The sequence below is a fragment of the Suillus subaureus genome, assembly GCF_016647635.1.
Source record: "Suillus subaureus strain MN1 chromosome Unknown BJ212scaffold_58, whole genome shotgun sequence".
In the NCBI taxonomy this organism is placed as follows: domain Eukaryota; kingdom Fungi; phylum Basidiomycota; class Agaricomycetes; order Boletales; family Suillaceae; genus Suillus; species Suillus subaureus.
In genome coordinates this window covers 163,747-189,264 of record NW_024538614.1, presented here as the reverse complement: position 1 = coordinate 189,264, position 25,518 = coordinate 163,747, and the positions used below count along the sequence as shown (strand labels likewise).

General features: G+C 47.7%; 7 protein-coding genes and 1 non-coding gene across 8 annotated transcripts; 2 read left to right on the top strand and 6 right to left on the bottom strand.

The window, feature by feature from the left end:
* Window positions 1-5,054: 5,054 nt before the first annotated feature.
* Window positions 5,055-5,510, bottom strand: BJ212DRAFT_1304320 (uncharacterized protein; the record flags this gene model as incomplete). Its single annotated transcript, XM_041333569.1, has 2 exons — window positions 5,055-5,418; window positions 5,470-5,510. 2 exons carry the CDS (start codon window positions 5,508-5,510, stop codon window positions 5,055-5,057), a joined length of 405 nt encoding a protein of 134 aa, XP_041186956.1.
* Window positions 5,511-9,512: 4,002 nt separating this feature from the next.
* BJ212DRAFT_1394146 (uncharacterized protein) lies at window positions 9,513-13,367 on the top strand. The gene is made up of 8 exons (XM_041337138.1): window positions 9,513-10,034; window positions 10,085-10,311; window positions 10,364-10,388; window positions 10,445-11,047; window positions 11,107-11,473; window positions 11,530-11,650; window positions 11,702-12,799; window positions 12,847-13,367. The coding sequence occupies exons 1-8, from the start codon at window positions 9,598-9,600 to the stop codon at window positions 13,152-13,154; spliced, it is 3,186 nt and encodes a 1,061-aa protein (XP_041186955.1). The 5' UTR covers window positions 9,513-9,597; the 3' UTR covers window positions 13,155-13,367.
* A 401-nt stretch (window positions 13,368-13,768) lies between these two features.
* On the bottom strand, window positions 13,769-14,223 carry BJ212DRAFT_1394144 (uncharacterized protein; the record flags this gene model as incomplete). Its single annotated transcript, XM_041337137.1, has 2 exons — window positions 13,769-13,963; window positions 14,016-14,223. Coding segments are annotated over 2 exons (226 nt in total), but the record flags the coding sequence as incomplete, so codon positions are not given.
* Window positions 14,224-14,525: 302 nt separating this feature from the next.
* On the bottom strand, window positions 14,526-17,094 carry BJ212DRAFT_899582 (major facilitator superfamily domain-containing protein). Its single transcript, XM_041344303.1, has 14 exons — window positions 16,797-17,094; window positions 16,634-16,741; window positions 16,561-16,569; window positions 16,417-16,505; window positions 16,318-16,361; window positions 16,190-16,265; window positions 16,082-16,137; window positions 16,003-16,033; window positions 15,853-15,948; window positions 15,560-15,804; window positions 15,363-15,509; window positions 15,013-15,313; window positions 14,931-14,951; window positions 14,526-14,879 (listed from the first exon to the last, which is right to left on the bottom strand). Exons 1-14 carry the CDS (start codon window positions 16,984-16,986, stop codon window positions 14,700-14,702), a joined length of 1,593 nt encoding a protein of 530 aa, XP_041186953.1. The 5' UTR covers window positions 16,987-17,094; the 3' UTR covers window positions 14,526-14,699.
* Window positions 17,095-17,817: 723 nt separating this feature from the next.
* BJ212DRAFT_1284406 (Lon protease C-terminal proteolytic domain-containing protein) lies at window positions 17,818-21,393 on the bottom strand (the record flags this gene model as incomplete). Its single annotated transcript, XM_041331819.1, has 8 exons — window positions 17,818-18,077; window positions 18,130-18,397; window positions 18,450-18,863; window positions 18,910-19,148; window positions 19,205-19,251; window positions 19,305-19,771; window positions 19,821-20,458; window positions 20,508-21,393. 8 exons carry the CDS (start codon window positions 21,391-21,393, stop codon window positions 17,818-17,820), a joined length of 3,219 nt encoding a protein of 1,072 aa, XP_041186952.1.
* Window positions 21,394-21,555: 162 nt separating this feature from the next.
* Window positions 21,556-23,007, top strand: BJ212DRAFT_1394129 (PrpF protein). Its single transcript, XM_041337136.1, has one exon. The coding sequence runs from the start codon at window positions 21,637-21,639 to the stop codon at window positions 22,825-22,827; it is 1,191 nt and encodes a 396-aa protein (XP_041186951.1). The 5' UTR covers window positions 21,556-21,636; the 3' UTR covers window positions 22,828-23,007.
* BJ212DRAFT_t128 lies at window positions 22,981-23,053 on the bottom strand. Its single transcript has one exon. It is a non-coding gene; the product is annotated as a tRNA-Val (tRNA).
* A 107-nt stretch (window positions 23,054-23,160) lies between these two features.
* BJ212DRAFT_1486713 (DNA polymerase subunit Cdc27-domain-containing protein) lies at window positions 23,161-25,426 on the bottom strand (the record flags this gene model as incomplete). The annotated part of the gene is made up of 10 exons (XM_041341155.1): window positions 23,161-23,417; window positions 23,473-23,634; window positions 23,690-23,938; window positions 23,986-24,217; window positions 24,275-24,688; window positions 24,738-24,836; window positions 24,885-24,952; window positions 25,010-25,206; window positions 25,257-25,312; window positions 25,367-25,426. 10 exons carry the CDS (start codon window positions 25,424-25,426, stop codon window positions 23,161-23,163), a joined length of 1,794 nt encoding a protein of 597 aa, XP_041186950.1.
* Between the last annotated feature and the right edge of the window lie 92 nt (window positions 25,427-25,518).

The following is a 25,518-nucleotide window of genomic DNA, read 5'->3' as shown; positions in this document are numbered from 1 at the left end:
CCCCCAGCAACACTGGCAAGGGATCTGCCCAAAACACCAAACCCTCCCCACCTACATTGGGTTTTTCTGATGGTGCACACAGTCAGCGCTCCTCCACTGTGTGCGCCATTTGTCTTGGGCATCACAGTCACCCCTTCGTCGAGTGTTCAGCAGAACGCATCTGGGACCACTCTCATGCAACAGTTGCCAAACGCGTCAATTGCCAGCTCCTTGTGTGCAGCAATGACAAGCCCCTTTGTCTCAACTGGCAAAGGGGTCGAGGTTGTTCTACACAGTCCCACAACGAGTGTCACTTGTGTGCGGGTTGTCTCTCCTCCTCTCATGGTGCTCAGTACTACCCTCAAATACAGGCAGTTGCACCCCATTTGCCTGTATAATGCAAATGTTTGGGAGGCCCAACTTCGTCAACATGGCCTGCTCGCCCAATACCCCAATATTCCCGCTGGTTTTCAGTTGGTTTCAATCTGCATCTTCCACCACTATTCACCCTCTCAGTCCCCTCCAAATCATCGTCTCTTCATCTATACCAACATGCCTTAAACAACATTCTCCAGCACAAACTCAATTTGGGTTGCTACATTGGACCGTTCACTCAGCCCAACTTACTGTCTCTCCTTGGCCCCTTCCAATTGTCTCCACTATCTGGTCATTCCAAAATCAGGGGCGCCCAGGGAAATTCTGCATCATTCAAACTTCTCCTTCCCCCACTCACCTTCACCTCGTCACCCCCAACCTTCCATCAACTCGTTGGTTGATTCTGACAATTTCCACTGTACCTGGGGTACCTTCGACACTGTCTGTTCCATCCTTCAACATCCTACTGCCTGGCTCACAGCCGCTACATGTGACGTGGCAGAGGCCTATCGAACTGTTCCCCTCCACCCTCACAATGGCCCACCACCGTCATTCAACTGGACGATGACTTGCTCTACACAGACACCTGCACCTTGTTCGGCATGGGCCCCATCTGCAGGAGCATATGGCCATGTTGCAGATGCAGGTGTCGACCTCCTCTGTGCTGCTGGACTGGGTCCCATCCTCAAGTGGGTGGACGATCACCTCTTCTTCCGCATCAAGTGGAAATACCTCTGCGAGTACAATGAGTACTGTCTCTCCCTCTCCAAACAGCTATCCACCTGTGTAGCATCAAAATGGCGGCCGTCTCTGGTTTGAAGGGGACACCTTCCCAGATGGCTCTTATGAAGTCTTTGCAGAAGACTGTTGGTTTCCCCTGTGAGATTTTCATGCCGCATCTCCATGATCAGGTGAGGACTCCCTTTTCACCTCGAATTTTCAGGGACATCAATGGCACATCCACAGTCCTGCACATCCCCTGGGAGCTATCAAAGGACTCCGTGTTTGCCTTCATCGTGCTCTTCATCAGCCTCCTTTGGAACCTGCCCAATCTCACCATTGAGTTGGGCAAGGGAAAACATGAGAAATACCTGGCTGCCCTTCATGCATGGTCCACAATGGAAACCCATGTCCCTGGCGGAGGTCCAGAAGCTCTATGGTAAGTTTACTCCACACTTGTCTTGTCCTTCCAGTGGGGAGAGCTTACCTCACCTCACTGGAAGCCATGCTTGGAGTCTGCAGTAGTCGCCCTTTCGTGCCATACCACTCCGTCCAACATCTTCACAGCAACTTGGCTTGGTGGTCTGCATGACTCTCCAAACCCTTGCTCCATCCCATCCCACAATGTTTCTCCATCATCAACGCCCATGCCTACTCCGACACAAGTTCCAGTGTCGGCATCACAGTTATCGTCAATGGGTTTTGGCGAGCTTGGTCCTTGTACCCAGATGGCGAACTCTCAATGGTGCCAAAGACATCAGCTGGGCCGAAGCTGTCGGTTTCAAATTCCTGGTCCTATATGTCCTTCACCTTAAGCAAGGCTCATCCCACTCACACTTTCGAGTCCACTGCGACAATCTCGGTGTTGTGGAGGGCTGGAAGAATGGGAGGAGCCGCAATTGGGGCAACCAACTCAGTCTTTCGCTGTATCCACGCCTTACTCGATGCTCAGCCTCTTCCAACCTCCTTCCACATCTCCTACATGCCAAGCCACGAGAAATCCCGCCGATGGCCCATCTTGAGGTGTCTTCCCTCCCCAACATCTCCTCCTCCCTCCATCCAATTACCTGGTGATCTCTCCTGCTTTCTCACTGATGGCATCGTCCACCGCAGCAACAATAGACCTTGTGACTCTGTCACCAGAGACAATGGGGCTGGGCGTCCTAGCCCATTGGATGACAGGCCAGAGGACTGGCACTTTGAGGACCAGCTCCTCAAGTTTCACGACAGCTGGTGCGACTAGCCTGTCCAAATTCTCATTGCCTCAACCAATCCTACCTTGAAACCACTCTCCCGCCTCCTACCCTCATCCTTATTGCATCGGTCTTGTCCCCTTACCTTCCACCTCTCGCCCTCACTGTCTCACATGCGATCGTCTCTGCCTTTGGACGCCCAGCATGCATCGTTCGTGTATCGACAAACAATGGCTTCCAAGTCGCCATCTCCAATGCAGATCTGGATTGTATTCTGGTCATCATTGTGCACGCTCATGCACCCACAACCTGAGAATCATATGGCTCAGGGTTGCTGGCATTCCACGTATTCTGTGATGATCGCAAGATTGCAGATGTCCAACACACTCCTGCATCCTCCGTGCTCTTGCTAGCGTTCATTGCCACATGTGCAGGCTTGTACTCAGGAAAAACTCTAGAGAACTATGTGTATGGGGTGTGTGCTTGCATCTCCTCCATGGTATGCCATGGGTTATTGACCAAGCCCAGATCTCCGCACTAGAAGGTGCCATTCGCCTCGCACCCCCTGTGTCCAAGCATGCAAAATACTATCCCTTCACCGTCGACATTCTATCATGTATACACTCTGCCCTTGACTTGTCCTTACCGCTTGATGCTGCCTTTTTCGCCTGCCTGACTACCACTTTCTTCACCCTCGCACGCTTGGGGGAATTCATGGTCAGATCACTGAAAACCTTTGATCCCGCAGTTCACATCAAAGTCAGCAACATCAAATTCAACCAGGATCACAATGGATTCCGCATTACTGTGTTTCGTCTGCCATGGACAAAGACGTCCACAACAGGCAAAGATCTTTACTGCACTGAACAGTCTGGAGTAGTAGACCCACTAGAGGCCCTCCTGACTCACCTCAGAGTGAACAAACCTACTCCATCTTCCGCCCTCTTCAGCTGGTGTCACTCATCAGGTCTCCGACCTCTCACGCGCTCTGTATTCCTCCATCAACTGGAGTCAGTAACCACGGGTATGGAAAACGGCCTGCTGAAAGGACATGGGATCTGCATTGGTGGAACGACAGAGTACTTACTACGCAGGGTGCCATTCGACACCGTAAAAGTGATTGGGCACTGGAGCAGTGATGCCTTCACACTCTACCTCAGAAAGCACACCATCATCATGGCCCCTTATCTTCAAGATTCACCAGTGCTCGAGCCATTCATGCACTATGCGATTCCACAGACCTAATATGTGAGTTTCGCATCCTCTCCTTAAAATTGGGGGCAAGCACACACTAGCTGTGTCGTTCAGCTCCTAACTCTAGGGAATCACTGCTCATACTTGCCCTTAGGTTCGAAGGCCTGTTTCAGTCGATAAAACCTTGCTAGGTTTTCTGCCCAATCATGTAACGCTACTAGTATTTGCGTTAGCGTATTGAGATGTTTGAAGCAGTCAACAATAAAAATATTTATCTTACACTGCCTTGTCTGAATAAGCCTCGAAGATCAAATGCATAGACTGCTGGTCTGTCCCATACAGGATATTATGTACACCAGTTAGGGATCAGCATGGGTTACCCACAGGTATATCAGTGGGTTTTGAGTATTCTGAGGCATAGTCCTTCATTCTGGCTTGAAAACAAAAAAGAATTCATGCAAAACAGACCAGGATTGGGTGAGATATGGCTGGAATTGTCACAAATTGGTTGACTCTCTCTGAAAGATTCAGATGTGGAGGAATAAACTTTGCAGGGTTTTGCTTAAAACTTGTTCCAGCCATATCTCACCCAATCCTGGTCTGTTTTGTATGAATTCTTTTTTGTTTTCAAGCCAGAATGAAGGACTATGCAAACCCTCCAATATACCCATGGGTAACCCATGCTGATCCCTAATGTCAGTTCACTCATATAATATGAAGATAGGTCACTGTAGTATGTGCTCCCACTTACCCTTCCCAGAAAACACCCTTGTCAACATGATCTTAATGAACCTATCACTGCCACATGCTTGAGATCCATTTGGGAAACTCATGCTCCCAGGGCAAAGTCACTACACCTGAATTGGGACTCAGATGAAGAAGATGAATGTAAGAATGTGTAATGAGAAGTTCAAATGAAATGGGTCACTTTTACCCCTCCTCCAGCAGCTCTTGTCAAATAACAGATGGATGAGTTAGACAAATTGACAAACAAGATGCATGGACTCGATATTGGGGGATGCCACCTATTCTTGTGCTTTTTCTGTGGAGGACCAGATGTCATGCACTCCTGCTCAATTGCAGGAGACAATTTATGAGCAAAATGAATCATTTGCAATGGTCAATACTTTGCTTTCCTGACAGGTTGCGCATATGGTGACTCGGGAATGAGACATTTAAACAGGTCATCAATGCTAGATATGCATGGGCCCATGACTCCTGCAACCAGATCTAACACCATTCCCATTGATAATGCATGCCAAGAACCTTTGCAACAAACTCCCACTAACATTTCCTCCTCCACCTTATATCTGAACTGCTCATGACCATCAATGTACATTCCTTTTATTGCCTTCCTATACCTCTAATCCATCTTATGCAGCCAACACTGACCTGTCTGAATGGTAATGCCAGTCTTCGAGCCTAGGTACTGTTTCGTCTCTGTAGCTGCCATAGTATCTGCAATGCCTTGGAGACAGAGATACATATGTGTGCAAGGTCCTCATCTTCAAGAATGGAGGTTCCTATTTGGCTATATCTATGGAGGGGCAGTGTCCAGAATCGCATGTAGTCCATAACCCATCTGCATAAATTTCAGGCATGATCAACCCCTCTTCTAACTGCTTTCGCTACAAGCTTGGAGCATTTCATCTGACCAAATCTGAGCTCTGGATCAATATACAGACTGATGAGAGCAATCATACTGGCAACATGAGCACAGATAAACATGTCGAGGTTATTTTTCCCATGCCTCACTATCAATTCAGCCTTGGCTCTTTGCAAAACTGGGAGATCTCGATGATCCAGAATTTTGAATGTGGCTGGGAACTTGGATTCAGCATCTGAATCAGCTGCAACATTAGTTTGTGGATCTGTGACTCGTTCAGCCTGAGATGGCAGGTGGGTCTGGACAATCTCCAGATCTGCAACATATCTGGTTCCTTGCACCATTTGTAATCTGATGGAAAATCATTCAGCATATTCCAATTTTGCATCTGTTATTTCTTACCTGCATTCTGTCTTCCTGTTTGTAGCTCTCAGGTTCTGCATTCTTTTGGAAGAATGACACTATGGATGGGAATCCAGCAGCCTCCATTTTCTTTCCCTTGAGTCTCTGCCTCCATTTTGTCCAGTGTGATAGACACTTACTTTCTAAGTCTGGTACAGAAACCCTCGTGGGTCAAATAGCAGCTAGGCATGGCACTCCAGATCCAACATATTGGCTGGGTACTTTACCAAGTATCCAGCCAAGTTGTGTCACTCACACTGGTCTGAATTTCCTAGGTAGACTGATTTTCTCATTGTGGTTTCTTGTCTTTGCCTAAAGGCAAGAAGGTCTTGACCATGTGCTTGGGTGATCCTACAGTGACTTGCAAAACCATTACAATGTGTGGTATCCTTGTAGTATACACGATATAGTGCCTGTAGGCATGGAAACCATGCTTTATGCTGGTGAGCGAAAATATAGTACTGTTTCCTGGCTACATACTGCTGGCACTTTGATTGTGTGATTTGGATCACAAGGTATTGAGATATGACCATTTTAAGATGGAGATACCATTGTAACAGTTTTGCAACTGTTGATATAGATGGTAGGATCTCAGTCAAATAAAAGGATAGTTATTGTTATTTGTTAATACAAATAAAGATATACATAAAAACATGATGTCTGAGTTTGAAATTAGTCCCACACTTCATTATTCTCAACCATCACCACCATGAGATCTCTCTCTGCCACTCAAATGAACACCATTCTCTTCCAGCTTGATGCTGGTCATTCTATTCACTCTATTGCCTCCAAAACTGGTTTCAGCACTGCTACCATCTCCAGACTTCATTCCAAAGAGCATTCTTCCTCGCAAAAGTCCATTAGTGGTTGTCCAACTAAGCTTTCCTCTGCTAATATTAGTCATGCTATTCATCTTATCTCTACACAGAAGGCAGAAACTGCTGTCCAAGTGACCAAATCTCTTTCAAACATTATCAACCAGCCTCTCCATCCAAGTACCACTTGTTGCTACCTTAAAAAGCTGGAATGAAGGCTGTAGTCAAGTCCAAACACCCTCTACTTTCTACCAAACACCCCAAAGCACGCTTAGACTTTGCCTATGCTCACAGAGATTGGACTTTGGAGGACTGGAAGTTGGTTATAGGTACAAGGAACTGTCAAATTTGGTGGAGGTTCCTTGATGATGTGGGGTTGTATGACCTGGAAGGGAGTTGGCTATGCTGCTAAGATTGATGGTAGAATTGATGGGGATCTTTACCTTCAAATTTTGAAGGATGAGCTTCAGAATTTCCTGGAGTTTTATGATCCTAATCCTTCTGATGTCATCTTTCAGCAAGACAATGACCCTAAGCACACCTGCAAAAAGGTCAGGGAGTGGTTAGATGACTAGGAATTTAGGACTATGATATGGCCTGCACAATCTCCTGACCTTAACCCCTTAGAACATCTCTGGGTTCATCTCAAAAGAAGGCTTGCAGAGTATGAGCACCCTCCTAAGGGAATGGAGGAGTTATGGAGAAGGATTGAGGAAGAATGGAATAAGATATTAGCAGAGGTGTGTCAGGGATTGATTGAAAGCATGCCTAGGAGGATTCAAGCAGTGATTAGAGCAAAAGGAGGTTATACCAAGTACTAATATTTCTCCAAATACCCTGATCATTACAATAGTTGCAAAACTGTCACAATGGTATCTCCACCTTAAAATGGTCATATCTTCAGGCCTTGTGATCCAAATCACATAATCCAAGTGCTAGTATGTAGCCAGGAAGCAGTACTATATTTCTTCTCACTGCCACAAAGCATGGTTACCATGCCTGAGATTTGTGAGCCAATGTCCTGGTAGACTTTGCTTCACATTTTTAGTGGATCATGTAGGATTTTATATATCACATGACATGGCCAAATTCAGGACGTCGAATTTATGTTCCCTCATCAGTCTGCGTCTGAAGACTATTCGAGGTGTTTCTAAAAGTTGAAATAACGTGACAGGAAATAAACATTATTTGATTTTTTTTTTCGCAACACATTGTAGTCAAAGGTATCTGGAATGCATTCTTGCATGCTAATAGGCTCTAATGTGCAGCATGTTTGTGAAATAACCTGTATGCAGAGGTGATACAAAATGTGGCTGGATCTGGATGTCGTCTGCCACTATCAGCAGTCCCAGAGCACCACCGTGGGGCAGGGTCATTGTTACTCTGCACTATCTCGGGTAGCCAATGGTCACCCCCAGCAGCGACCAGCAACTCCCAATTGTTTTTCTCAGTGGCTTTGTCGTGCATGGTATGGAGTTCATACCATGACATATGCAAGAAGAAGTATAGAAGGAGATGATTAGGAGAGTGTGTGAGGATATATTTCTCACTCATAAGCTTAGTCATCTGTTTCCCATTAACTTGCATTTATAGTTTCAGCCACTTGATTACATCAGTGAACCACTCAGATATGTTTGTAAGCACGACATGTGACTGGTGATATTCTGATTTGTAAGGATTTTTCCATGACTTATCATGTTTTGTCATGCAGCACACCAAAAGGCTTGGTTTGTAAGCATATTCTTGCCAATCCAGTGATGAGTCATTGCTTAGTAAGGATGGTTTCTAAAATGTATATGAGGACATGATCAATAAGTTTTTCCCTCTTCACCGTGAGATTCATAAGATTTGAAGTGCAGGAGTTCTCCCTCTTTCTGTCTCAACAGTGTGAGATCACAAAGGAAGTGAAGGCCTCGAGATTGCATCAGAAAACCATCGTATTAGTGAGTTTCCATTAACCTGACGAAATACCCTACTCCTTCACTTCTCAAGAAGTGATCGAGCAGAGAAGTAATTCATTACCCTTCGGCCACCCACAAACAACGCGTCATCAACCGAGAAGTAGAAAATCCGTTGACCGTGAACTCGAGGAGCCAGCACCTCAGTCTTGACCTCGACTCAATATAAGACCCTCAAGTAAGAAGACAGCGTTAACGTCACACTACCTTTTCACCATTGCCATTATTGTGGCTTCACACGCCATGGCAGTCCTAGAGTGCTACTGCGGGGGGGCAGGGTCGAATTTCCATGCGAAGCAATATGCCATGCACTGGATTGAAATTCAACTCTTAGCATGGCAGTCTTGGACTGCACTGCCATAGTGGGGCAGGGTCGTTTTATTTTATTTAACTCGCCTCCTTTGCACCATGGCAGTCTCAGAGTCCCATGGCTGCATGGGAGCAGGGTCGATTTTGTATGCAAAGCAATATGCCACACGGTCGTTTGAAATCCATCTCTCAGGTTTACTTGCTGCAGCAGTCTTGGACTGCCGCCATGGGGGCAGGGCCTTTTCGTCACAGAAGCAGGTGGATGCTCATTTCATTCATCTCAACTGGCTTTGCACCACGGCAGTCCCAGACCACCACCATGTGGGGGGGGGAAGGGTCATTTTTTTCGTGCTCTCATTCATGTTTGGCTTCATGTGCCACGGCATTCTTGGACTGCCACACATGGTGGGCCAGGGTCGTTTTTACAACAGAAGTGGGGGGGACATTCATTTTATCTCATCCACGGCAGTCCCAGAGCGCCGCCGCGACTGGGGGTCATTTTTTCAACGAGCGCCCATTCGAGAGGCATGGGGGTGGAAGTGGCAGTCTGGCGGATTTCGACCTTCATGCCATGTGGGTGACAGTCTCAGACAGTCAGAAAGGGAGTCAGTCCGAGAAGGGCCAAGGGGAAGATGGGCGGCCGTCCTGGAAGGCCGCAAGCTGGTGTTTCCTCCCCTGGAGCATGGGGGAACCAAAATCTGAGGGGCCATGGGGAAGATGGACGGCCCCCCCCCCCACAGGCGGCCATCCTGGAAGGCCGCGAGCCGGGGGTTTCCTCGTGGGAGCGTGGGAACTGAAACCCTGGTGGGAAGGGGGGGCCGTGGGAAAAATGGACTGCCCTCCATTGGCGGCCGTCCTGGAAGGCCACGAAGCCGTATTTTCTCCAAGGGGGGGGGGGGGACCTGCGGGCGGCCGTCCAGGAAGGCCGCGAGGGACCGTGGGGGAGACGAAAAAAAAACCCTGAAGGGGAAGGCCGTTCCCACGCCTGAGGGCCGCCTGGGAGGGTGCTCATAACACCCTCGATTTAAGGCGACCGTGCCAGGGTTATGTCCTCTACTGTCAAGATGGATCCCATCACCGCCGGCGTGACCATTATTACACTCATTCAAACGATAGCGCAAACTTCAGCTCTTGTGTATGGATACATTTCTTCCGTCCGCAATGCTGACTCATCCTGCCAGACTCTGCTTAACCAGCTCAATTCAATCCTTGGAGTCCTGACCGCAGTCAAAGAGATTCAGAACGATTCCTCTCTTCCAAATAATCTCCGCGATGTACTTTCAAGACTGATGGCCGAAAATGGACCAATCACGAAGTTACACGAAGAACTGAAGAAACTTCTACGAGACAAGCAGGAGAACAGAAAAATAGGCAAGATATCCAGATTGATGTGGCCATTCAAGGAAGAGAAAGCAGCAACGATTGTTGAGAGACTGAAAAGCTTTTATGGCGATATCACAACAGTTCTAGCAATAGACTCACGGTAAGTTGATTTGCTCGTGATGAATGCTAGTGCTAATCCAACAGCGCCAGGATCACGCTCAAGGAAGTCGACCGTGGAGTCCAGGAATTAATACAAGGTTCTATAGCCCAGAGACGTCGAAAATTCCTTCAATGGATGAACCCTGTGTCTTGTATTGAGAAGCACAACGCCTCCTGTCGCCAGCGCAACCCCAACACCGGTCGTTGGATTTTCGACACTGATCAGTATGTGGCCTGGAACAAATCCGATCGCGCATTCCTATGGTTGAATGGGCAGGGTGAGTTATATTACATTCATCACTGATTGCAGGACACTGACACTCGCGACAGCTGGACATGGAAAAACAATCCTTGCGTGAGTTCGGACTCAGAGGGTCTTTAGACAGCTCAGATTAATTTCTAAACGTGCAGTTCCTCCATTATCAACGAAGTTCAGAATAGCGGTGAAGCAGAGCAACAGACGCTCGCTTTTTTCTACTGCAACTTTCGAGACAACCAGATGACAAGCGCAGTTGCAGTTGTGCGCTCCTTGGTGGTTCAATTTCTCCAACAGTCTGAAGTAGACTGGGTCACCAAGATAAGCAAGCCAGGGCTGCAAGGGGATCTTGTTTCTCTGCGAAACCTCTGGCAGCAACAACATAATGCAGAACCACATCCCACAGATCTGGAATCTCTACGAAAGCTTCTGGTTGAAGTGTCTACACTAGTTAGCCGACCAGTCCTCGTGATTGACGCCTTGGACGAATGCAAGGACTACCCCGACCTCGTGGGACATCTTGTAACCCTTGCCAAAGATGCACCACTACGACTTTTCGTCACCAGTAGAAGCGAGTCACACATACACAATGCCTTCAATGCTCTCCCCACCATATCGCTGACAGACGAGGCAGGACAAATGAGAGATATTCTGGTTCACATTAGTGAGCAGCTGGAGAATCAAACACGTTTGTCATGCCTACCCGATGAGCTGAAGAACACAATTTTGAAGAAATTGTTAGAAAAGGCCGAGGGCATGTAAGTAAAGCAATTTCCGCTCGCTCCTCAGAAATTCATCGTAGTATGATCATGCATAGGTTTCGCTGGGTTCAGTGTCAACTAGACGAAATCGTGGCTTGCAAAAGACTTGTCGATATCAAGGAAGCCCTCGATAACCTTCCGGCTGGACTTTACGAGACGTATGATAGGATTATCCAGACCATCAAACAAAGAGGACGAAGCGACGATAAAATCGCTCAGAATTGCTTACTTTGGCTGGCCGGCGCGTTCACCCCATTGACGCTTGATCAGCTCAACGAAGCGATGATGATTGAAGTCGGAAAATCAAAACTCAATCCAAACCTTGGTGTGATGGACCCTTTGGACATCGTGGCCGTGTGTGGAAGCCTTGTGACCTACGATGAGAAAACTGGTGTCGTCGCTCTATCTCATTATAGCGTCAAAGTATGATGTATTAAATTCCGACATCCTACTCGTCCGCTGATGCACTGCGCAACCAGGAATACTTGATCAATCGCCCTAATAACGTCTTCAAATCGACTTCAGACATGCACGCACGGATCTGCGAGCTTTTGATTACGTATGTATTGTGCGACTTCGTGGATGAGGTCTGCGTAAATTGTGCGTTACCATCTTTCACGTATATGAGCTAAGAAATTGATGCTTGTATAGGCGAAAACTCAGCTGATGCTGCGGATGTCAGCGAAGACCATCTGTTGCTTAGCTATGCAGTTCAAGGATGGCAGCATCTTAAACATGTTTCGGAGGAGGATCCTTGCATTATGACCGCCCTGTCACGGCTAAATTCGGAGTTTCGTCAAAATACCAAGAAACATTGTGTTCTTGCGACTCAAGATAGTTTTCCGGGTTACCTACCTAGTTGTGATAGGTGGTTTGGTTTTGCTATGACTTTGCCATCACTTCTATGCATCCCGCTTCAGCACGGAAAGCCGTGGATGGTCGAATTCATCATCAAGCAGCACCCCGATCTACTGGACGAGGATGTTGCCCCTGGTTGGGGTTCTCCCTTGATTTTCGCCATGACCAAGAACCCCGACTGTCTCAATGTTCTCCTGAAGCTGGGCGTTGATCTCAACAAGCTTTCTTCCATCAAACCAGAGGTTTTCCATTGTGACGGCTCCTATGCTCCAATTTCGTGGGCAGCTGTGATTGGAAGTGACGTCGCCGTAGATTTCTTGCTGTCACAAACAGAGGTCAACCTACCTGATGACATCCTGCACACAGCTGTTTTGATGTTGATGCAAGACCTGTCGCACGAATCTATTCGCAAATTTCGTCAACGCGGTGCGGATGTCAATTTCACAGTCGACGGTTCTACCCCTATCCACGATTTCCTCTCACACAATGGCACCACCGAATTGCTACCCGTCCTAAAAGCCCTCGTTGAACCGTCTTGTAATCTATCTTTGCAGGACTGGACCGCCAGAACGGTACTACATATTGCTCTTGATAAATGTCTGGAAGATGATGTTGTCATATACCTTCTCGAGCAAGGTGCAGGGCTGTCAGCAACGGCGACTCTCCATTCAGACATGTGGAGCTGGGCTACAAGCAAGACGTGGTTTTCCAAGGTTCAAGCAGCGGCTCTTGCTGCTGATCAACGGCACGCCAGAATTGAGGGGAAGGTTATTAATGCTGCTTGGGGATCCAGAATCGTCGAGTTCTCATTTGCAGCCATTGCTGACCGCGATAACCCTAATCCGATTTGTGCTGTCACTGTTTCAGCAATACTCGATAGCGAGCTGTCAAGTGAGTGACCGCTTTCACCTACCCATGCAAGTTACTGATTGGTGCAGGCAATGGTCCGCTCAAAGTTAGTGCCAATCTTTCACTTCAGAAGAAAGTCCAAGACTCCCCGAAAGATGGTTTCCCCGGACTCAAGTTCGACTTTGAATGGGAGCAAAGTGGGCGGCGTGTCTCCAGTCGTTTGTTCGACTATCATCAAGGAGACGACGTTATCAGAATGCTACGGCAGTTAACCCAACACAGAGACTCGACTGGGACCTCCTTTTTTCTTCAGGTGTCCGAGGTCGGACAGAGCACCGCAGTCTTTGAACGTGTGGTAAAGTTCACACTCGATATCTACAGAGGTCCTTCATCTTAGTCTTCATGTATGTGATGACTCTTCTCAAGCATCCGGTGTTCTCATTTTTACGCGCAGGATACTGCAAGCAGTTATCAATCACCTGGGGTCATGAGGAGATGGATACTAGTGTAGTCATTTATCTATGATGTTGGTGTACTCTATGACCTTCTTCAAGCTGATAGACATGCGTATCACGCTGGCTTTGCAATCACCATTTACAATTGTCCTTCAGTGCACTACGTCTGAATTCATGAACCCCCGAGTCCCCGCCTTTATTATTTAAACGCCTCGTTTCACTCAGAACATCGAATCATTTGTATTGACGTTACTGACATATGAAACGGTGACGAGTCTACTTTGATGTCAGAATGCTCGTAGACGTACATATAGTGACACGCTCCTCTGAATCCACGTCTGCTCCCTGGATCCATATTTCCCAGTGCACTGATCGAAAAATTTATACACGCCTTGCTGCTCCAAATAAAGCATGCTTTTGTGCAGGGAAAGACAGTTGCGCTTGCGGAGCAGGCCCGCGATTCGAATTTAGAAGAAAAATAATGTTAGGGGAGGTAAGGGCACGCTGAATTGCAGGTATTGGGGAGTGTCAAAATCGGATGCATTCCCATTGTTCGTACCTGATGACCCTTGGAACCAGAATGCATTCAATTCAGGCGAATAACGAGTGGCACGCCTAAGCGTAGACAATGCGACGGTATGGATTGACGGAGAAGGTAAATCCGGAAAATCAGACGTGATCTCTCAACATGTCGCTATCCACCAATAGCCTAGCACTATGGATCCATTGCAATTCACGGGGGTTCCTGAAGCTGGGACGTGGGTTTAAGGGATGGTCGAAGTACCGAGGGAGTGTTTACATGCCTTGCTGTGAAATATCTTGTTCGGTGACAGGTGCGCGCCATTTTCGATCGCTGCCAGATCGGGACACGCAATCGAGGTCACTTAACGGAAGTCCTAACACCCGATGAGTCTCTGACATGAAAGATAAAGTTTTTGCACAGGGGGATGCCATCAACAAACTGCTCCAGGACATCAACAACAATCGTACTTGTATCCTCGTGCGGGACATGAGTAGCACTGCGCAGGACATTAGTAGCACCACACAGGATATTAGGGGCAATGTTGCGGTTCTGACACTGGAAGTTAAAGCGATGACAGTTAGTCTAATGGAAATTCGAGACACCTTACTAGCTACATGGGAGATGTAGAAACACCTGAAATTGGCTGGTCTGCTGTATCGTTTGGCTGATCCCAGGTGTTGACAATGGTACAACTCTACTTCGAGACGAGCCAGTCAACTCCTGCGTTGACTCGGATGTATGCTAAGCTTCAATATTGGCTTCTAAGGTAAAGATGCCTTGTTGAAGTGCCAGGGATATTAGTAAGCACATCCATACATTCACCTGCATATAAAAAGTAACGTCTCGACATGCCAGTTCCTCACAGGGGTCTTGAAATTTTGATAGATCGTATGAAACATATAACAACTTTCTTTCTCGTGTGCGGATGACGTTGGACATTTTGAAAATCAGCTTGTTAATGTGTCTAATGCCCGAGAGTACCATCAGCAACATATCCCCAATACCTTTTACGACTCGCTATTCGCCAGCTCTTTCCCCACTTGATAACAATGAGGAAAGTCATTGTAATAGCAAGCCCGACAAAGCCTGCGGATATAAACGTGTTCTGGTAACCCATGTGAAGCCAAGGGGTGATCCCATATCCCTGCAAGAACACGCGTCAAAATGTTAAGGTGAAGTAAATGTCTCGACTTACAATAGCAAACGAAAGGGTATTCTACATTCAAGAAAACTCATATTCAGTATAAGTGTGAAGAGTGACAAGTTGGCGTACTTACGCGAACAAGGATGACAGCCATCATTACCTCCCCACTCATATCTTTGTATGAATCCAGGGCGTAGTTTATAGAGAGTGAAGAGCCAATACCGGTTGAGCAAGAAATGATGCCCATGCCAAAGACGAGGCCAACCCAGCTAATGCCCTTGGACGCACCAACTCCCCAGAGGATGAGAGAAGCTGGACATAAAAGAAGCGAAACAACCATGAGCCAAAGGCGATGCTCTGGCTCTCGAATCCCACGCGTTCGACGAGCATATCTCACAGCAAACCGGTCACCCACCCACCCGCTATAGAATGTCCTGCACCAATGTCAGAGGATATTACGAGGGCAACTTAAGAGAAATTTACCCCAGAAACATGCCAATCAAAGGGCCGAGGTAGGTCAATCCGACAAAGCTCGCTCTGAAGTTATAGGGTTGTTCGCTGAGGATCAATGAACAAGTGGCATTCAGGACGTTATACCACACGAGACACGTTCCATACTGAAACCCTGCCCTATTGAAGAAGTCAATTTGCATTTTCTGCATTTCCAACGGATGGCTTACCAGAAAATGACAGGGAAGCGCAGCAGAATTACAGGACGGTACGTCATCGTGAACAGCAGCTTGTTTGACGCATAGCGCCCACCAAATAAAGCGAGCCGCTGCGAATATGTTTTAGGTATGCCTGTCAAATCCCAAGAAGGGACAGGGGATGAAGTAGTTGACTCCTTGTCGCCTTTCTCAGCACCTGGTTTGGCGCTGAAGCGCACGGCTTCTGTCGCTTCACTTGTATTGCGTACGAAGTTTGTCTACACTTAGGTATAAGCAATGATCAGTACTAATCACATGCGACGCACCTCTTCCATAAAGAAAAACAACACTATGAGGGAACCGAAGTTTATGATCGCAGCCCAGTACATCACCCAATGCCATCCTTGGCCATCATATATGAACTTGGTCAAAAGTTAGGATAAGATTTAGAAACCGATGTGCAATTTGGTACGCACGCCAGCGATGAGTGGTGCAAAGTAGTTTGACCTACTCGGGAGGTCAGTGCAAGTCAAAGTCTATACACTCAAGACCGACCCAAACAGGAAGAGCGTGTAAATTCCAATATACGTTCCACGCTCATGCGCAAAGAACTATTAGGTGAAGTAGGCTTATTTGAATAAGCAGAGATCTTGGTGTGCTTACCACATCTGCAATGCTGACTTCGCACAGACTCTCGACAGGAGTGCAGAGATAACCCTGTACGATTTTGCTGGCGATCCTGGTGGTAAATGATCAATGAGTGGCATTTAGCTATAAAATGCGCTGCATACCACTGGCCTTCCGTCTTGATGTACGGTGTTAATAGACAGAGAGCCTGCCAAACATTAGTTAACCTTTAAGTCGTTAATGTCTCGCCGTCAGACTCTTACAGTGTTGCCAAGGACTGAAATCAGGTATATACCACGCTTTCCAAAGGTAAGAGCGAGCGGTTGATTTATCAACGCTCCCCAGCCTAAGACTGGTATTCCGACGTCATCTAAACCCGATCATGAGGGACAATGATGACGACCTACAAAGAAACACTTTTCATAACAACAATGACACCGTTGAATATAAATATGAGAATAAATGTAGAGACAAGCCTACTGTATCCGGTGCCCGCATTAAGCGTTGCAAGAGGTATCCCCGTATCATTGGAAATAGGCTGCAAGATGGAGTACAGCACAGTCGTCCCGATGCCGATAGCGCTTGTGTCTATAGACTGAGTAAGAGTCCAACACATGATCATATATCAGTTCTTGAGACACACATATCATCACGCAGACGATCTGCAAAAGTTTCCGGCCTCTACTCCAGTTCAGAGGATCGTTAATATCACTTGAAGGCGTCGGACTGAGTACAATGGCACTGTCATTTTCTGCGTGCACTACCGTCGTTTTCTCCTGGACGTCGACAAGGTAGACTGATCCAGGCACTACGGAATCATCAATGTCGTGCATGATGTAAAGCAAAGCAGAGACCTTCCAAGTGGAAAATGAAATGTTGACGGCAACGAACTTGTATTATATGGGCAAGACCTCAAGGAACCGATAAGGAGCTAAATTCGGGAGAAGCATATATCTAACTTTAGACCACGACTAGAGATAAGTATTCTCCGAATCGACCGATGGAGTCCTTCTCCAGCTGCCAGCGCTGAAAGTACGCTGAAGGATGTGATGCATGAGCCTGCTAAGAACGCGCAGCATTTCCTTAGTTGCAATATTCGGTGTACGTCATACACTCATGTCAATGGAGACTCGAGTCACTCTGGCACAATCTGTAGCTCCTGCCGTGGATGGAACCAAAACTTTTATCATCACTCCTATGAAGAAAAGATATGGGGACGCACAGTTTACAGCCCTTCTCCAGCGGCGGCGCACATGACATCACTTAAACAGACAAATAGATGTTCCTTCGGAGTTCCATGAGAAAGCGGACACTAGCGAGCAGAAGATAAGGTGTGCTTCACGCGCTGCACAGTGCAAACAACCAGCGATATCGGGCTGTCAGAGTGGGATGAACACATGGAATTCTCAGTGCCGCAAACCAAGTTGGTCAAGTGCAACACAAAACAAGCGCATACAACCACCACCAAAAGAAAAACCGCGCCATGAGATCATGAGTTGGGTTTATTGTGTAAAATACAGCCATTGCAGTATACTGTGCGGATAGGTAAAAGTAAGTCTAGTTATGCAAGTGTGCAATCAGATAGAAAGGCAATCAATCAATCAATCGACTTCTTGTCGATCGATCGAACGAGATAGAATAAGTAATGATGTAGCAGAACCAGACTATAACGATAACGTATCCTTCCACCGCTCAACAATATCTTGACCTCGAAAAACTTCGTGCAGGACTTCCCGTACATCTTCGACATATACGAAGCGGATTCCTGTCTTGACACTTTCTGGGACGTTCTCTTCGATGTCGGCGCGGTTCGCTGCGGGCGCTAGAATGGTCTTTATACCTGCACGATGAGCAGCTAAGATCTTCTCCTTAAGACCACCGACAGGAAGCACTTGGCCGACGAGCGATATCTCGCCAGTCATGGCTGATGAATAAAAAGGTGAGCCGCTGGAAATAAATACAACAATACAACGTACCGATGTCTGGATGGATCTTCGTCTTGGTAAAGAGAGACACAAAGGCCGATAAGATAGCAGTCCCAGCACTGGGACCTTCTTTTCCAATACTGCCCTCAGGCATGTGAACGTGGATATCACGGTCCGTGAGGAATTGTTCCTCGGGCGTCTTAGTGATGCCAAGCTCGTATGCGTGAGCCTTGACCCAACTAAGCCCAATCTGCGCACTCTCGCGAATAACTTCGCCGAGTTTACCAGTCAACTGCAATCCACCCTTACCAGGCATGCTCTGTGAAGAATCATGAGCATAATCTGCATCCAATCGTAGAAAACAAACAAACAGTAGCTTCGACGGGCATGACAGCACCCGACCCATTGCCCAAGTATCCTAGACCAGTGCTGACACCTGGAGGTGGAGGAGACACGTACATCCTGTCTTTGTGATAGACAGGCGGACCAACGTAGTCTTTCAGGTTCTCTGGTGTGATGCGAACGTGAACATCATCAGGAATCTGTAGTGGCTTGCGTTCCTGTGTTGTCACAATTTTGTGGTCGCTAGATTCATTGCGTGTACTTTCCTCTGATGCGACCTTATTAGGCTCGTTGGCAGGTGGTTCTTGAGACTCAACAGTCTTGGGCTGAGGATCGGCAGCACTCGAGGGAGCAGGTGTACTGGCAGCCGTAGCTGGAAATGGTTCAGGGAAGACGGTTTCGCCAAGGTCGAGGATGAGTTTCAGTGCAGCCTTCCGGTAAATCTACAGCACCCGTGAGCCATGCACATAGTATTAGCGCAATCCCCACCTTGTCAATATGCTTCTTCAGATTCCGCACGCCACTCTCTCGGCAGTAATACTTGATGAGCACATCAACGGTAGAGGGTTCGAGGACAATGTCGGTGTTCTTCAAGCCTGACGCTTCCTTTGCCTGTGGTCCGAGATACTTTTCTGCAATAACGCATTTCTCCTCGGAGACATATCCGCTGACTTCAAGGACCTCCATGCGGTCGAGGAGAGGTGCTGGGATCGTGTCAAGATTGTTGGCTGAAAAATATGAAGTGTAAGTACGAGCGACACGAGATATTCTCTCGGCAACTCACCTGTGCAGACGAACAGAACGCGGGACAAATCGACGGGAACATCCATGCTAAGAAGGATGAATATACGTCATGCAGAAGCGAAGTGATGGAAAACACTCACTAGTGATCCAAGAATCCGTTGTTCTGTTCAGGGTCCAACATCTCAAGCAGCGCGCTAGCAGGATCACCATTGATGCCTCTCCCGATCTTATCCACCTCATCAATCAAGACCAACGGATTTTCCGTCCCTACCCTCTTCAGCGCTTGGATGATCTTTCCAGGAAGCGCACCAACATACGTCCTCCGGTGGCCCTTGATCTCTGCTACATCCGTTAAGCCACCGACCGAGAAGCGGAAGAATTGTCTGTTAAGCGCGCGGGCGATTGATTTACCAATAGATGTCTTGCCAACGCCGGGAGGCCCAACAAGGCAGATGATCTTGCCTTGGACTGTTCCCCGAAGCTTACCCACAGCAAGAAATTCCAGTATGCGGTCTTTAACGTCTTTCAGACCATAATGGTCTTCGTCAAGAACTTTCTGAGCGTGTGTGATGGAGTAGTTCTCAGGTGTGTGCTGGCCCCATGGTATCTGTAACACAAGCGTCAGTACAAAAAATGAAAGATGACAAATTGTGCACTTGAGTAAGCCATTCGAGGTAATTGCGCGTCACATTCGCCTCCGAAGCAGCAGGTTCCAGTCCCATCAATTTGTTGAGTTCCTCGTCAAAGACCTTTCGAACGCCCTCTGGCATCTTCAACGAGGTGGCACGCTCCTTGAATTTTTCAATAAGCTTGTCTTTCCCGTCTGATTCCATACCGAGCTCCTTTTTGATCCCCTTGAGCTGCTCCATCAGGTAGTACTCGCGTTGACGCTTCGCAATCTTGCTATCCACGTCGCGTGAGAGTTTACTCTGGAGCTGAGCATTAATAAGCTCTTTCTTGAGAACGAGGAGGGCCTTGCGGAGACGGTCGTCGACAACGAGACTCTCAAGCACGTCTTGAAGTTCTCCGACCTCACCAGAGGATACAGCGGCTGCAAAGTCTGCGAGCTTGTCGGGCTCGTCAAAGACATTGGACGCAACCTGGTTGATAGAGAAGTTGGTAATTTGGTCGCGGAAGAGAGGGTTAAGCTGGGCGATGTCCTTGAAGACAGAAACAATTTCAGACATAAAGGCACGAATGTACTGGTCGTCTTTATTGTATGGTTGTGTTACGAGGTTGTCTACCTGAACGATGGAGATAGCATGCTTGTGCAGAAATGAGGTTTGAACAGGACCTGAGAAGGACGGTGAATTACTTATTGCAATGAGTTGTGAGAGACATACCTTGTGATATGTTCGCGACATCACCTTCAGTTGGTGTGGGAGGAGGGGTAACCGTTTGCGTCTCTTCCTGCACTTTAGCAGTACTAGTATGTTCACCAGCCTTGATTAGTTCCGTTATCTTGATTCTACGGTGTGGATACAAAACAGCAGTGAGACCCTCTTCCTTGTCGTCACCAGTACCACTGTTCGCAGCAAACACGCTAGTAATCTGAGCAAAGACACCGACCGGATGAACCGAATTAATATCCGTAATGACATCGCTATCCGTATGCTCGTCCTTTAGCAAGAAAGCACCGAGATAGGGTTGACCTCGCTTCATCATCTCCTTGATAGCAGCAACGACAGCTGGATTGCGAACGACAACAGCCTTGTAAAAGCCGGGAAAGAGGGGACGTCGTGCAATTGGGAGAGCAAGAACCTGGGGATAGACTTCTGGTACGGATTGTTTAGCTATTGAGCTGGGAGTGGGTGTCGGTTGTGGAGATGGTGGTGGTGGATCGGAACCGTCGCCATTATCTCCACCAGAGGAAGAAGACGGTGGGGATGATGACTGGGCGGATGAGCCTGCTGGACTTTCGTCATCTGCGCCATCAAGCTTGACAGACTGGCTACTCGATCCTGCCGTGTCATTCTCGGGTTCTGACGATGCTGGAGAGGTGGGCTTGTTATTGCCTGACCAGCGCGGGGAGGATAGAAGAGGAGATGAGCGAGCAGGGGTAACGAGAGATGTCGAAAAATGTCTTGGGCTAGCTAACCTGGCAGCAATCTGAGTACCCAAGCTCTGTGATAATCGTGGAGCGGTCTTGTGTAATGCTCGGGAGTGACTTGAGCGTAATTGTTTAGCGCAAGACACGCTATTCGCCCTAAGGCTACCTGCAAAAACCATTGGGAGACCTATTCCTTCTCACTAATTAAAGTGAACCCAGCCGCTCCTACGAAAGAAAAATGAGTGTGCTGCAGGGTTAGTTCAAACCGATTGAGATCAACCATTCTAGACAAATTAGTCAGCACAAGTACTTACGTGGTCAGATCCAGATAGGAATCATCATAGGACCAAGTGTAGCCTTTAGATTAGATCTTTAAGCTTTAAGACTTAATAGCCAAAGTCTCAGTGTCACGTCTTGTAGATATGCTGCCCTCCACCATTCGTCTTTCGCCCAAGTCGCATCACCTACATAGGACATTTACCACTCTCAACCCCATCCCAGCCACCTTCCTCCGTGGAGGAACATCGAAAGGCATATTCCTGAACAGGGCTCATCTTCCGGAAGACCAATCTCAATGGGGCCCCATTTTCCTAGGGATTATGGGCTCCCCGGACACAGCCAATGGTCTCCAGATCAATGGCATGGGCGGTGGTATATCAAGCCTGTCCAAAATATGTGTCGTTGGCTCAGCCTCTGTGGAACAGCAGGCGCAAGGCATTGACGCCGAGTACACCTTTGTCCAAGTGGGAATCCGTGATACCACCGTCGACTTCTCTGGAAATTGTGGAAACCTTTCCAGCATGGTTGGTGTATTCGCCATGGATGAAGGATTTTGTTCCCGAGATCCTTGCGCTCTATCCGGAACCACCACTACCATTCGAGCTCATAACACGAATACAAATAAAACAATTGATACTACATTTCCCGTGACCTTTGCTGGCGGTAGCCTACAGCCCAAACTAGACCTGCCACAGACCACAATAGCAGGGGTCCCGGGAAAGGCTTCACAAATCACCCTCGAATTTATCTCCCCAGCAGGTGCGCGCACTGGCAAACTACTTCCTACAGGGAAGCCACTTGACTCCGTGAACACGCACGACCAAGAAATCCCAGTCTCCCTCGTCGACGCCACAAATCCCACAGTGTTTGTAACACATGCAGACTTATGTCGCGTTCTTCGCCCCTCGTCCCTCATTGATTTTTCAGCCCCTAATTCGCGGGAATTGATGGAGTATATCAGACGGGCAGGTGCGATTAAGATGGGCCTTGATCCAAATTCGCAAGCCCAGCCAAAAATTGCAGTGCTGTCGCCGTCGTGTAACACAGATCATGACATTGGTATTCATGTCTTCTCGATGGGCATCTTGCATAAAGCCGTACCCATGACAGTGGGTCTGTGTCTTGGTGTTGCTGCGAAAGTCGAGGGCACGTTAGCTTGGGATTTGACTGAGTCAATGCGTCTCGGGAAGGTGGAGGATTGTGAGTTTGTCAGAATCAAACATCCGAGCGGCATCGTAGAAGTGGGAGCAGATTTTGGAGCAGATAGTGAGGTTTTGAAAGCGAAAGTAGTTAGAACCGGAAGGAGAATCATGAAAGGGGTTGTCTGGTGGTAGAGCTAAATATTTATAGGGAAGCTCACGCCTTAGGAGTTTACGATCTTATCCGTACTTATGCTTGCGGTGTCCGCCCGTTTGCGAGTATCGCACCTCTATCACCCAGATATCTTGATATGTAAGGACCGAATTGTACCAAGCAACTGCAAAAAGTGGTTCAGCTGAGGATCGAACTCAGAACCTTCTGTGTGTGAGACAGAAATCATAACCATTAGACCACTGAACCGTTACCAGGTTTCCCCACCTCGAAATAATAATCCGAGGAGTACTTGTATCCTATTTGAACAGCCAAAATCATAGTTACATTGCCTGCTCCCTAGTGTAACCTGGCCGCTATTTCTTGTCGGGTCCAAAGAAATTCAAAAGACCACCGCGTTTCGGTGCTCTCCCAGCCTTGGATTTAGTCCCGCGTAAGGAGTTCGTCTCCTTGATCTTTGAATTAGCCTGCACCGGTTTGTCCCCTGCCTCATCCTTCAACTTCGGTTCTGCCTTTTTCTTGCCTTTGGACTTTCTTACATCCTTGGGCGCAACTTCCATAGCTTCATCTTCATCTTCATTGACGGATTCATACGAAGAGTATTCTTCCGTGTCTGGGAAAACCTGATGAGAAATATTGCGTTTATCACTTTGGAATGATGAACATACGGGTATAGCCTTTGGCATCAGTAGTGGTGCGATTTTTCACGGTACGAAGTTTCTTCAAACCGTTGCGCCCGACAGGGACCACTTTCCTAGATTTCCTCTTCACTTCCGCGGGCACAGCTTCCTCTTCGCTGGCGGATTCATACGAAGAATGATCTTCCGTTTCTGGGAAACCGTCATAAGAACGGCGCATTTATCACTTGGGGGATCGTAAACATACGCATGTAGCCTTTGGCATCGGTGGTGGTGCGGCTTTTTAAGACGCGACGTTTCTTCAAACCGTTGCGCCCGACGGGGACTACCTTCTTAGATTTCCTCTTCTTAGCCTGCGGCTTGACATCCTCCTCCTCTTCCTCGCCGAGGCTAGATATCAGAGCGTCAACGTCAGTTTGGTCGACCTCGTCACCAGTATCATCTACCACATCATCGGGGCGACGAGAGGACAAGCGAGATGCCCTGACAACTTGATCTGCTGGTTGATTAGCATGCCATTAGGCATAGTCCGTAACAACAGACCATCATCAATATCCATCATTGCTGCAAGGCTCCTCTCGGAATCTGAAGTCGACCGAGTGATTTTTTTGTGTGACTTGCTCGGGACTTCCTTGTCGTCGTCGTCCGACACCACGACACCCTTTTTCACTCTTGCATTACTCATTGGCATTACGTTCCTGTCTTTGAGCGTTGGCTTGTCTTCAACGTCTACATCCGAGTCTGATGGATCAGGTGATTTACGCTTAACAGCTCGCTGGAGTCGAGTAACGATTGATCATGGACCTCCCTAGAAACAATATTGCCAACGTACCTTTGGTTCGACTGCAGGTACCTTTGAGATGGGCTGCTTCATCGATTGCAGACCCGCATCACTATTGCCCGACGCTTTATCAGCCAACTTTGCCGATGGCGACGAAATTTTAGTATCCTGTCTAGGTTGAGGTTTGGCCTTGTCCTTGACGCGTGCTCCTGATGTGGCCTCCTGCTCCTTATTCTTGCCCTTACTCCAATCTAATTTGCCAGTCGGCTTGGTTTGTTCTTTCGTTCTAACAAGTGGTTTTGCATGCTCCTTGTCTTTTGACACTTCGTTCTGCTTACCCTTGGCTGTCGTCTGCTCTACTTTTCGCGGTAAAATAGATGGTTGGGGGACGACTGGCTTCCGCGCATCCAAGGTTGTCTTTGATGATGATGCGGCAGAGACATTTTTGGGTAGTCCTTTCCTGGTCTGTGTCATTATGAGATCACGAGGAAGTATTAAAATATTCGAGAACGACCTTCACATGTTCACCGATTATTTTCCCATTGAGCGCAGGATTGCCCTTTGTGTCTGTATTCCGGACACTGACCGTCGGTTGGCAAATCAAACCAGCGTCCTGCCCAAACATGAGTGTGCTTGGTCAGCCCTTGCATGAAACACCTACACGTAAGACCGAGGGAGACAAGCCGTATATATACACGGAATGTATACGAGAGAATTGAGCTTTCGCGCCTGTGGCACACCGCTCTCATTAGCATCAGGGCGCGTAGAAGAGTAAACAACACGGACGTTGCAGACCATCACAGTCTACCAGAACTATCTTCGAGCGCATTACAGATTGGTATGCATTGTCATCATCGTGAATGACGTCCATTGCATCAAGGCTTCCATTGTTGTGCAGTGGAGCGATCTGACCAGAGACCATGTACGTCGCGAATGATGATGTGTCGGTGTTTGCTGTTTCCGCTAGATACGCGGCAAGCTCACTGCATATATGTAGCACTCCATTCAATACGAAGTTATTAGAATGTCTTACTTCTTGGCGTCATTGACGTGAATACCGAGCTCGCGACTCAAGGACCGGAATGTGACCTGGCAAAGATAATCGCGTCGATATTAGACGTTGAGGGTGCACGTCCTTCGTACCACATTTTTCTTAATAAATAGCTCTTTGGTGAGGAAGTCCTTGGCTCTCGTGGATGTCATGGAAGACGTGAAGTAATGAGTCGTGAGAATAATTGACGCGTCCGCGTTAACGTTTAACGCGTTTTCTAAATCGATTCTAAATCAAACTTCGA